Raw genomic sequence first — 12667 nt, forward strand, 5'->3', positions numbered from 1 at the left:
GCTGTGTCGCCCAAATCCACAAACTGAAAGAAAGACAGAATCTCAAGTGAAGTTTGAAAATCTTACAGCAGCAAGTTACAAAGCAATACATTACATTCAGGTTTCAACACATTTATTTTATTTTAACATTTGTTGCGACAGTCTATGATATGTTTTTTTTATATATTAATTTTAGTCTCAGATTTATAGTTAAGTCAGTCAATTAAGTAAAATGTAAAAATCAGAGAAAAGAAAAATCATGATTCAAATCCAGTTTTAGGCAAATGTATATTCAGTAAAGTAAACATTTTGCGGAGTCGGACTCTTTGTGTGTGTGTGTCTATGAGAAAAGAGTGATAAAGAGAAAAGAGTGATAGAGAGCAAGTACACACAACTATTTTGGCTGTCCGACAAAAACTATCCCTACCGAAGTTAAAACCAAACGTACAGCCTCCTTCTCAGTGAATCATTGTACCTTCTTTGTCTATATCCCCACCCCTTCTCCTCCTGTCACATACTCATCCAATCCTCCTCTGCTTTCCAGACCTCTCAGTCTCAGTCTTGTCCGATCAGCTTCTCCATGACAGACACATTAGCCATTCATAGAGCAGCAAGCACCATGTGGACAGCGGACTGTGCCCAGAAATCAAGCAATATGCTGTCACGGGAAAAAAAACCAAAACAAACACAACCACACGTTTATACTCACTCATGCACGCATGCACACATGGTAGGACCATCATGACCCTACGTCAAAGAAGACAAACAATGGCGACTGACAGCGGCCGCCTCTCCATGTGGCGAGCCAGCGTATGGAACCCTGGCACCATATGGGCTCTCCATTGTTGACAAAACAGCCCAGGGACATTAGCACGCACCATTTGCATATATGGAAAACACTTTAACAATTGTTTTTCTTTTGCTCTTTCTCCAGCTAATAAAAGTGCCATCATCAATCTGCCTTCAGTGCCTGCGGTGTGTTGGAGAGGATTTGTAAAATCATTCATTTTGTGTCATTTGAAAATGACACAGATAGTGCCAACTGCTGCTGGAGGAAAATCCCATGATGCTCTTACCTAGCTGCAGCTCCATGTTGGTGATCTTGTTTTCTGAAGGAAACAGGATCTTTGGCGGCTTGTCGGTCAAAGGAGCTGAAAGATAGAGAAGACACAATTTAGACATGACAGACGAACCAACAACACAGGAAAAAGCTCACTGAAAAAGAAGGATTTCTGATTGAGCAACTTTTAGTTTTGTCCCTCTATTCCACTTGTTCCAGTATTTTTTCTTTGTGTTCCCCTCTGCCTTACAGACATTTGTGAACATTTCACACAGAGCACGGACAGAAGTTAGCTCCTATCTCCTTTTGAAAATGATTAAATGCTCATCCCCTTTATGTCCATCCTCATTCCTCACACTTTCGTAACTCCCTCTTTGAAGACACATCGCTCACTGGTGTCTATAGACCTCGGGTTCCATTCATCTGACCTACTTCTAATCATAAATTAATCACTGCTTTGCCAAGAACAAGCCACCATTTAATCTGCATGAGTGTTAGGCATTTGAAGAGCCATCATGGAGTGTCTGTGTGTCTGAGTGAGAGGGACCAGATGATGCTCTAATGATGCTAATCATCCATACGGTGGATGTCAGACCTGCTGCTGAAGTCCTTCCTCTGGGGAATGCCAGAACATGCAGCAGTTTTATTGTTGTTAAAAGCATTTGTGTGTTCTGCAAGGAAGGTTGTGCTCTTCAGGGTTGAGGGGTTAAGAGAACAGAAAGAGGGTGCTGTATGTACACGACTAAACAGTGACACCAGGGGAGAGAAATGGAGAGGCTGCTGTGTCTACATTTAGATGAGATGTTTTGATCATGAGGTACCCTGCTGCTCACAAAGATGAAAACAGTCTTTGCATTTGTCTTTAAATTCTTTTATCCAGGGCAGGCTTGCTGAGCATGAGCGCTCTTTTTCAGTAATTCTTACCTCACACTCACATGTTCACACACATTCAAAGCTTGCTTTCTGAGCATTACTGAAAAACACTTATATACAAAAGATTACTGGGGGGCATGCCCCAATAGCCTACTAGTTAAGATGCATGCCACGTAACCGCAACGTTCCAGGTTTGATTCTGGCAGCAGATCTTTGTTGCATGTCATTCCCTGTCTCTCTCTCTCCCCTCATTTCTTGTCATCTGTCCACTGTCGCTATCCAATAAAAATATATGTATAGAAAAAAGATGTCTGGGAGGTCTTTCACATATTGTCAAAAGCATCATAAAGAGAATTCTTTACTGTAGCAATGGTGAGGTGGTGTAGAGATTAGGACAAACTGTATCAGAGTATTGTCGGGACTATTAAATACACAAAAGAGGCCAGAGTTCAAGAATAACTTGTTTAATATCCATGACGCATTTACTTATGTGTATTTTTTCTTGCATGTTTAGATAAAGCGCACCAAGCTTTGCTTTATGGCTGTGCCTCTGAAAGTCGAGACCAAACTGCAAAATACTGTACTTAATGTAAGGATATATTGTGCCCACATTCTGCCTGTCTATATGCACCCATTGGCAGTTTCTGTGCATGCATCCACTGCAGTCCAATTACTCCGGTCATGGAAATGTCATTATCATGAGTTGTAAACATCTATCAGTGACGTGTAAGTTTTATTGTTAATACTAGCAGCAAGATTCCTAAAAAGTTTTGCAAATGCAAGGAAAGTTGATGAAAAGAACTGAATTCAAAAGAGAAATGTGCACTGATTCTCTCACAGTACAGCACTGAACCCATGTGCATTAACAGCAGCTGCTTGACCAAAGAACACTGGGATCAATGCCTCTAATCTGGAAGTCACACCTTTTGTGCCACAGTGCAAGGCCTTTTTGTCCCAATGTATCAAACTACATACAATGTGTGTAGTTTTAGTTCAGTTTTATAACAGACAGTTGAATGGGTTGTTTTTTTTTACAATATGGACAATTTATGACAATTGACACCATTTTTTTTTTTGCAGTGCTATGCCATCATATGAAAAAAACTGAGCCATGTTAAACTCATTACATTTCTCTGTTTGCAAACATGACACGTTTGATATTGTCACAGATTTCCTGTTCTGTAATAAAATCAGTACAATTAAAATGATTACAGTGCTTATGCGGCTGCAGATAAAGAGTTTACTGGAATAAAACAGGTTTGATATACAGTATATTGCCCTGTTATATGTGTACAGTGACATGAATGTATTTATTGATGGTAAAAACTCAATACATTACATTTTTACAGTAGGGTATGACCTTTGACCCGTGAGGTAAACACCAATCCCCCCCCACACACACACACACACACACACACACACACACACACACACACACACACACACACACACACACACACACACACAAAACCCCATTATTGAATAAAACAGGCTGTTCCTGACATCAGACTTTTCAGGCACATCTAATTATTTAGCGGTGAATCTGCAAAGGTGTTTTTTTAGGCCAGTTTGTAGCCCATTAAAATGTTTCCTCAGAGTGTCCTCCCAAGCCCTCTTCTTTAACCTCATTATAAGACCTCTCTAATAAGCTGTTTGAAAGCCGTACTCTGTTTATTCTTTATTTAGGAGGAATAAGTCTTTCTGCAAAGTGATGTGAAGTAAAGTGCGAGGTCTCGTCTGAAGTAAAGTGCGTGGTCTTGTAAAGTGCTCAGTTAAAGCCTGAATGATAATGTATTTAACAATTACTCAAGCTGTCAGAAAGAAGTGTTCATGTGAGGAGATGTAGACAAATGTTAATGTTTATTATGTGTTGGTCTGAAAAGAGCTTTTTGCTCAGATAAAGCACCTGCTGGTATGTAAATACTGACAGAGAAGCTCAGTGACATCTATAAGAGGGGCGGTCACGGGCTTTTAGGCACAACTGTTTGCACTGTTAATAGGTAATCACACAGCACAAATTACACAGGATACTGATACAATTTTAATTACATATCAAACTGCTATACATAATTACACAATGGGTGATCCTATAGCTAATTATGCATTGGGCAAACAAATGAGGACAAGCTGTGTATGAGAGCAGATGTGGTAAGGAGAAAACAGATAGGAAGCAGTGGAAAGAAAAGTAGAGCGGGTGAAATGAAGATAATGAAACAAGAGAGGATGGAAAGGAAAAATTGTAAAAACTAAAGTGAACCAGTTGAGAAACATGCCACCCCCACCCCCCCTCATTTTGGAATGCCTCACTTGCCTCTGAAAATCTCATTATCTTAATTACTACTCCTTTATGGGAAATACATCAATTATCATGATGCAGGGGGGCGAGGGGCACCATTAAAATCTAGAGGTTGTGGAAACAACTCCTAACACAGGAATTTCTGGTTTAAGCAAAAGTAGACATAAACAGGTTAATAAACATGCAAACACAACATAATGTTAACTTAATGAAAGGTTTTGAGAGCATCACGAGAAAAGAAATGCATGTTTTTCATCTCATATTCTTGAAAGACCCTCTTGATTATATGCTACATTTTAAAGGTTAGAATCAGGTTTTATTTCCACTCCTGTCTGTCAATCTGCTACTTTAAAAGACATGTTAAACAAAAAGGAGATTTGGACTAAATATCAATGAAATATATCTCTTCGTGCAAGGAAAATTGTTGTGGTTGTGATGCCATTATGCTGCATTTGTGTGCTGGTTGCAAGTTCTAATTGCACCAGGCGCTGAGCAATATTCAACTCCTACGTTCTTAGGAAATGAAACCTTTAGGACAAAACTGTATAAGCATACACAAAATATTGGAGAAGCTGCAACTCTGCTAGTTAGAGAATTAGTTTAATTTAGCAAAACTCTCAACTGTGAATTGATACTGTGCAGGTATCAATCACCATGCAGGGCAGAGTCAATCAATGTCTACTGTGTGAATATGTGTCTTTAGGGGATCAGAATGGCCACGCTGGTATACTTATGCAAGTTTTATTCTCTGAGATCGATAATTCCTAATAAAACATTTAAGTCTGTATCCTCAGGGGCAATGTTTATTCTCTGCAGCAAATCGGGCTGAATTAATTTCAGAAGGTGACACAAGTATCTCTGTAAACTCTCAAACCACATGACAGTTAGGCTGAGTCCCTTAGCTTTGGAGGGATGCTACAGTTTATGTAGAAAGTTAAGGAAGTTGTGACATATGAAGTAAAAAAAATGACAGAGCCTCTGCTTATGCCTAATTGTGAGAAAAAATGTAGCAGGCTGTATGTATAAATCAATTGGCTGGGCTTTTGTTTTCAAAGCCTGAGATGCTTTGACACATGACAGTCTGTATGAAATTACTTCACTGCTTCACTGTATGTTTTAAGTGCTATTGAGGAGTGGATAAATCAAACTTTGTGTGTTTAAGTGTGTGTGCAGGCCTATATGCAGATATATTAGTACAGAGTGGGGCTCTGTGAATATAAGCTTTGTGATCAGTCATCCACAATGCCATTTCTGCTCACTGGACTTCCCCGATGGATTATTCTGGGTGACTGACTGTAGGGAAACAGCAAATTAATGAATTAAGGATGGAGCTGAGATACTTGGATCACAAGGCTTTTTTTTCTGTTAGTTGTCCCATTTGTGGGTATGTGGGATTTGCAAGAGAGAGATACGCTGTTGGCAATTTGGTGACAAAGATGAAAATAAGAACAAATCAAATGTATAAATTACTGCCATATTCAGTATATGGGCATGCAGTCACAAAGTGATGGACATTCACACACACATTCATGCATGGGCACACACACACATACAGCCACTGTCCCTTAGTCTCAGGAAATTGGCTCCCAAAGGTTTTTTAGTATTTTTACCAGCAAAGGCAGTGAAGCTGGAGAAGAAAATACAAGGATGGAGACTTGAGCAAACACAAAGTCCTTGTGAGTCGCCGGAGACTGCTAAGCTTGACTTGAGAAGTCTCAGTTCTCCTCTACGGCTGGCAGACTCCTATATTGTACTGAGGGAGATCACCATATATTAACAGTGACCTTCCTCTGTACAGTTGTCACCTTTGTGCCAGTTTCATTACATTCCTGATGGTGCAATAACCATCCTGTATGATTCCCTTATAAAGTCACCTCAGAGTATACAGAATTCAATTCCAGACCCAACCATTTCCCACATGAGAGGAGCCGAGTGGGGAGGTGGATGGTGTCATCCAGAGGAAGCTAATAAAAGCACATGTATTCATCCTAAACCACATCACGTCCCCCCCACTGTGCACCACTGTTGTGCTCTCTAAGAGCCTTGGCTCTGGCAAAGTTGAAATACGTCGTCATCAAAGCGAAAGGAGTGTGCTTTCTATCCCACAAATACGGCTAGACAGGTTAGTGCATCACAGTCACTGGCACCGTCAAATGGCTTTCATCTTGAAAAGTGGGAACCATTGGCCTCGTTTGACCATGCAGCCAGTCAAGCTTTTTCCAACTAAGCAGCCCTCTAACAGACTATGTGATTATGAAACATGGCAATGATCAAGCTGTTCAAAGTGGGATTCCAGCTGTGAGGCCTCAATAATCCATATCTTTGTGAAATAAGAAGAAAGAGGAAATTAAAATCAAGTGCCTGCATGTCAGCTCCTTCCTCTTTCCCTGAACATGTTAGTTAACCAGTGGCAACTCATTACCTAAGAAGTACTACATGGAGACCAATTAAAGACGAATTTCACTAAAGACGAAAGAGCATTAACTAAAAAGGAAAGATGAAGTGGGAGATTGATACAAAAATAGGGACAGTGACAGAGAAAGGGACAGACTGAGAAAATGTGTTATTGATTGCTGGAGGTTTGCTCTGATTCTGCCCTCTCAGCAGTTGTGTGTGCACAATATATGTCAATGTGGTTGTACATGTGTGCCCGTGTGTGTGTGTGTGAGACCACAGAGCTTTGCCCCTTATAAATGCCATTGCTAGATCCAATAATCTTACCGGCGTCTTCTCGTACAGGAGAGCTCACCTGCAGGCTTCCCCTCCTCACAAACTTTAACAAGCCCTTCACAATAACTCAACATCAATTACCCAAAGTGTCTTCTTGAGTTGAGCTTCAAGTGGCTACAAAAACAAATGCTCAGGAGGTATGCTCCTCCACACAATATAATAATGCATTGTTCTCTACATAAAAAGCAACCTCATTGAGAGTGTCTTAATTAGTTTTTCTAGACTTAACTAGGATTATATTTTGCGCAGGTTGGTAGAATAAGTTGCATTGTACTGTCAGTAAGAGGTTCAATTAAGCAGTCACAGAATGTGAGAAGTGTTTGAAATGAACAAGGAGTATTTTTATGGGTCTATTGTTTACAGAATACTGAGCAGAAAGCAGGGATGCTGAGGCAGAGGGAAAAGAGGGTCAGAAGTGTCCTCGAGATATAATGGTCTCCCCTGTGTATCAGAATTGAGGAGAAAAATGAAAACACTCCATGCAACACTTGTATGCGTATTCACAGACACATGCAGGTGTAATTCATCTTCAAATTTATGGGCCATACAGAGAAAAACAGTGAGACTTTAATGACTGATATTAGGCGGCTTTTGCTTTGCTGTTGATATAGCAACAATGATTTAGTTTCCAGATTTAATTGAATGAAAGGAGATATATCATGCTTTTTGTGATTTTTGTGATGTTATTTTTATACTGTTATGATATCAGATATCAATGTTTAACATGGTCAAAGGTCCAAAACTTGAGGTGAATATATATAAAAATGCTCCCTGAGAGTCAAAAGCTCAGGCTTCAGCCTGCTCTGAACACTCTGTTTGCAAAGTTACCTCTACTACATCCTTGTGTTGACATTAGATTGTTCGCGAATGCCCACAAACGGCTGTCTGTTCCATAGCCTCGGATTTGAACTTGAGCATGTATGGATGTATTTGAGAAGTTTATATCTCGAGTAAAGAATGAGAAAAAGAAGTGAAATCCTACTACTATTGCTTGTTGATGTCGGCCGAGACACAGTTCCCTGAATAAGCTGACCAGTCAGGAGGGGGGCCTTAAAGAGACAGAAGCTGAAACGGCCTGTTTCAGACAGAGGCTGAACCGAGGGGCTGTATTAAGTACCAGTATAAGATAAATAATGAGTTTTTTTAACTGTAAATCTTGCAAAAAAATATTCTAGCAAAGCCCCAGAATATAGATATAGACCTGGAAATGTGCTTGACATGTCCCCTTTAAATAAAAGTCTCTCTCTCTCTCTCTCTCTCTCTTACTGCTCCTTTCCATATGCACACAAACAACTTTCCCAATCATCCCTCCTTACAGTCTGAAGGGATCTGTGACACATATGGTGCTGTGCACTCTGTTGTGATACAGTATGACTGTTCCAGCCTTACAGTTGCCAGATGCTCTATTCAAAACAAGTTGCACATGGAGCAAAGAGCAACATTCACAAGGAAGAGTTCAAACCATTTTATAATCTTTGAATGTTCCCATATAGTCCAACAACAAAGAAACCCCGAAGAATTCGACACAGTGAGCACAGGAGGTGTCTGTGTGCAAACTTGGCAAGTGAGAATGCACTTCTCTATGTTCAAAAGCCCTGCAAGTGTGTGCTTGAGCATGTGCACTCATGCGTGTTCATCTCAGTGTAATTTCAGAGAAGAAGGGCAACTACATCTGCCAAACAGAGAGCAAAAGACAGAGAGGAGGAAGGTGTGAAAGAGAAAGCATGCGCTGCACGTTTATGATCTTCACATGTGCCTGTGAGAATACATCAAAACGGAGCATGTGAGTATGTGTGCACCTGTGATGTCATTCAAAGTTCATGAATATGAGCATGAAGAAATGGCATACAGCAAATAGTGCAAGTATGTGTTTGTTTTATGAGCTGGCGCTGAACATTACATGCTTCTGGGAGCTTGGTTGGGTATGAAGTGGAAAAGGACAAGGTGAAGAAGAAACACAGGCACGGAGGAGTTCTTAAAGAGGACAGAGAGGGATGGTAGGGAAGAAAATAAAGAGGAGGAGGAGAACTTGATGAGGAGACGATCTTTGTATTTAGAGGCTAGCCTCGACAATACTGTTGATCAAGTATCGACATGCAGTATCAACAATGTGTGTGGGTGCGGCTAAGCATAGTCTGCCTGTGCCCTCTCCAAACTGAACCGCTCACTCTTTTCATCTGTCTAAGACTCTGCTCTGTTCTTAACCTATCTCATTGAATCTAAGAGCGATATTTTTCCTTTCACTCCATCTCACCAAGAAGTATGTCGCTATCTCCCCCACTGTCATCTATTCATCCTTTTGTCACTGACCCAGGTGTGGCCCCACCATACTCTTTTTTACCTTTCAGTAAACCTTGCCAGTTCTTTTCTTAGCTTCTTTTCTCTGCATTCAATCCAGCTTATGCTCCTGCTCTTCCCGGGCAGCATGTATGTGTGTATCTGTGCCGTGTGTCTTGGATAATATCTTTGTGAACTTTAATGTTCCCCAATGGGTAGAGTGTACACTGCACTACCACACCGTCCTTCCATTAGGGCTCAGCTCACACACAGCATGTACACATTCAATAATGCAGGTCAGTTCTTAACGTCTGCCTGTGTGCAACATCAGCCTACACCCTGGCTACCAGGTGTAGCAAACATTAGAAGCAAACATTTTCCCATCCTCTGGTAACACATGTAGGTTGCTCATCTTTGCAAACACACACACACACACACACTCATACAGGTCGCACACGTTCCTGTCAGCCTCAGATAACAGAACCCTGTGGTGGAGTGATGATAAAGAAGCCATTCCTGCTAAATAGTAAAGCAAAATGTACAATTAATACACCTGTGTGGGTGAGCTTATGCTGATAGGCTGTGGGGGGAATTGATAGAGGACACATGCAAGACAGAACAGAGAGACATTTTCAGACATAGACAGATACTGACCATCAAAACATGCAGCAGCTACTCCGACAGTAGGCAATGACAGAGGATAAGCTCTCTAATCAGTGCCAATCTCTGCGGGCTGTTCAGACGGAAGCCCTAGTGGCTTGGTGTTACTCGGTCAGAGCAGGAGGACAAGGCCAACCCAGTCAATGCAGGAGAGAGCCAAAGCAGGTGGATACACACCTGAGGGGGGTGGGGGATTAACACAGTCCTGGCGCATTACAATCAGCATGCACAGCATATAATCCCATTGGAAGGGTGTTTTCATGTGTGCGTCCCTTTTCTTTTTTGCCATGCTGTATACCACGCTTTTGGTCCATCCAGGTGTGTAAACACACTGGAAGTGCCAACAGGCTGCCTGAGGTGGCGCATACAGGTCTGATATTTACATGAGGCAACTGCGGAATAGAACAGATAGGCAGCCTGCAGAGTCACCTCACTGCCATCTGCTCCATCAGCTCCCTTTGACCCGTCTCCACACCAACCTCAGCAGTTTACCAAATCCACTGTTCCTCCTCATCTGTGTATAATAATGGGATGAATTTACACTATTATAAGAGACAAAAAATACTTGACATTACATTAATCTCACTGTGTATATAGTATATAAGATAATTTTGTGTTTTTTGCCAGCAGACGACATATATTGAGTGACAGGAAACAAAGAGAGAGAGGTGTTCAAGCCTCGATATGATCCGGAGATGTCTCGATTACTGACTGTTCACTCTGCAAGACAATATTTCAGTGTCTACCCTGAGTTCAAATGCAGTAGCTAAAGAAATGCAAAGAGCTCTACCTGATGGAGGCATTGCAATACAACACTGTGCTTATGGGACAGACTATGTAGCTCTGTGTTTATGTCCTAAAATTTCTATTTCTGGACAGGAATGCAGTAGATTGAGCTTAATGGAGACATGTTAGACAAATCTCAAATCTCCTGGATACTCATACTCGCTGGAAGTAGACAGAATATTAGAAATGGCTAAATGAGAATCATGCTGAATGTTGTATCCATGTGTAGACGTGTTTTTATTTAACACTACAAAATCAATATTTTGGGCTAATCAGGTAGAATAGCATTCAATAATTAAAAAAGGGAACAAAGAGAATGTATTATTATTCCACCTGTGAAAATTGTTATTGAGAGAGCCGACTACCTCAGCAGACCTAATGATTTTTTTTTTTTACGTCTCCCTCAGAGCAGCTTAACTGTTAATTGGCACCCTGGTTCTTTTTCGATAGGGCAGACATGCACAATGGATTTTGCTCAGGTAAAACAGGTAGTGAGGGTAGAATAGCTGATGAGGACAGGCAGACATCAGGAACCTTTCAGTTGAGTTCGAGTTGCTAAGGAGCAGGAATGGGGAAATAACTTGTCTTTTCAGGCTTATTTTTTACTATTTCAGCCAGTGCATAACTTCGAGGTGCTATGCCTCCGTCTGCAACACACGAAGAAACAGTTAAAAACTGTTTCCACCCTGATGAGGAACCTGTGAGGTAGAAACTGGCTGCCGTTTTAACCAATATGCTTTTAAATAAGCTTTTAATATAACTCCTCTCCTTGCTCTGCTTAAAAGTGCCTGAAGAACGTTCTTTCTGTGACCAGTTCAAGAGTACCTTAAGGTTTCCTTGATTTATTGCATGTGAGTAAGAGTAAGCACTTGGCTTTTTCATATTTCTTTACATGCAGAAACTTCCGTGAGATACAGTAGTAATGTAATAACCCAAGGTAAGCCAAAACAGTCTTCTAGTAATCACCTGGAATTCAGAGCACTTTTTATGCTTTCTGTTCTCCATTCCACAGCAGTGAAATGTTTCATAAAGTAACTCTTACTTGCTATGACTAGCTATAAAAAGCAGAAGAGAAGGTATTCTCACAGCCAGACACAGACAAACACTCCTACCTAGCATAAGTGGCCCCAATAATGGCCAACACACTCCATCTCCTTGATGTTAGAGCCACTATAGTTTTTCTAGTCTGTGCCAAATTCTAATTAGAGATTCAGAAGTCTCATCTGAGATCATCAGCACTGTGCAACAAACAAAATGCAAACTTGCACACTCATTCCACTCAAAACTAAATACGCAATCATACATACATTAACATAGACATACATAAGCATATGTGCCAAAATAGACTCTGGCATACTACAGTATACACACATAAACAAACATGTTGTTACACAAGCACTCTTACTGAAGAGCAGCCATCATTAGCATGACAGAGCCGGTGTCTCTGAGCTACATTTCACAAGCTGACTTAAATGAAGCCAGTCACATAACACAGTGCCAGGGTGAGATCTGCAAATCGTGTGTTTGTTTGCTTCCCCTGATATCAAAAGCCAAACGATGCTCTTCTCTCCCAGCCTTCTAAGACAGATGGAGATCATTAGCTTCTCTCACTCCTCTCTCTTTCTCTCTCTCTCCCATCTCTCTCTCACTACTTTCTCCAATCTGTCACATCTAAACCATGGGCGCTATTCCTCTCACCTTTTCACTCATCTCTCAACGGTCCCCCCCTCCCTGTTTGCCCCTCATTCACTGTCTCTGTCCATCCCCCTTTACACAGATTTATATCTAAAGGTTTCAAACTCCAGCAGAATCTTACAACTTTAACAAGTGCTTCATCACTCTTGTCAGAAGTAGTTACAGGAGTCATGACACACACTTCTCTAGACAGGAGGAATTGATGAGAAGCCATTAGAGTCCGCTGATCCAAGAGTGAATGGGAAGGCCTCCATCACTGCATACTTCTCCTCCTTGACATAGAAGCATGGACACCGGCAGTTCTTTAGACA

General features: G+C 41.1%; 1 protein-coding gene across 8 annotated transcripts in view; it reads right to left on the bottom strand.

The window, feature by feature from the left end:
• il1rapl1a (interleukin 1 receptor accessory protein-like 1a) overlaps positions 1–12667 on the bottom strand; it is a 277030-nt gene that overhangs the window by 51680 nt on the left and 212683 nt on the right. For all 8 annotated transcript variants that reach the window (XM_042427081.1, XM_042427080.1, XM_042427076.1 and 5 more), the window contains one exon: positions 1056–1130. In XM_042427081.1, the coding sequence (XP_042283015.1) occupies positions 1056–1130 (75 nt within the window). The remainder of the gene's footprint in view (positions 1–1055; positions 1131–12667) is intronic.

Source organism: Thunnus maccoyii, chromosome 11, assembly GCF_910596095.1.
Source record: "Thunnus maccoyii chromosome 11, fThuMac1.1, whole genome shotgun sequence".
Classification (NCBI taxonomy): Eukaryota; Metazoa; Chordata; class Actinopteri; order Scombriformes; family Scombridae; genus Thunnus; species Thunnus maccoyii.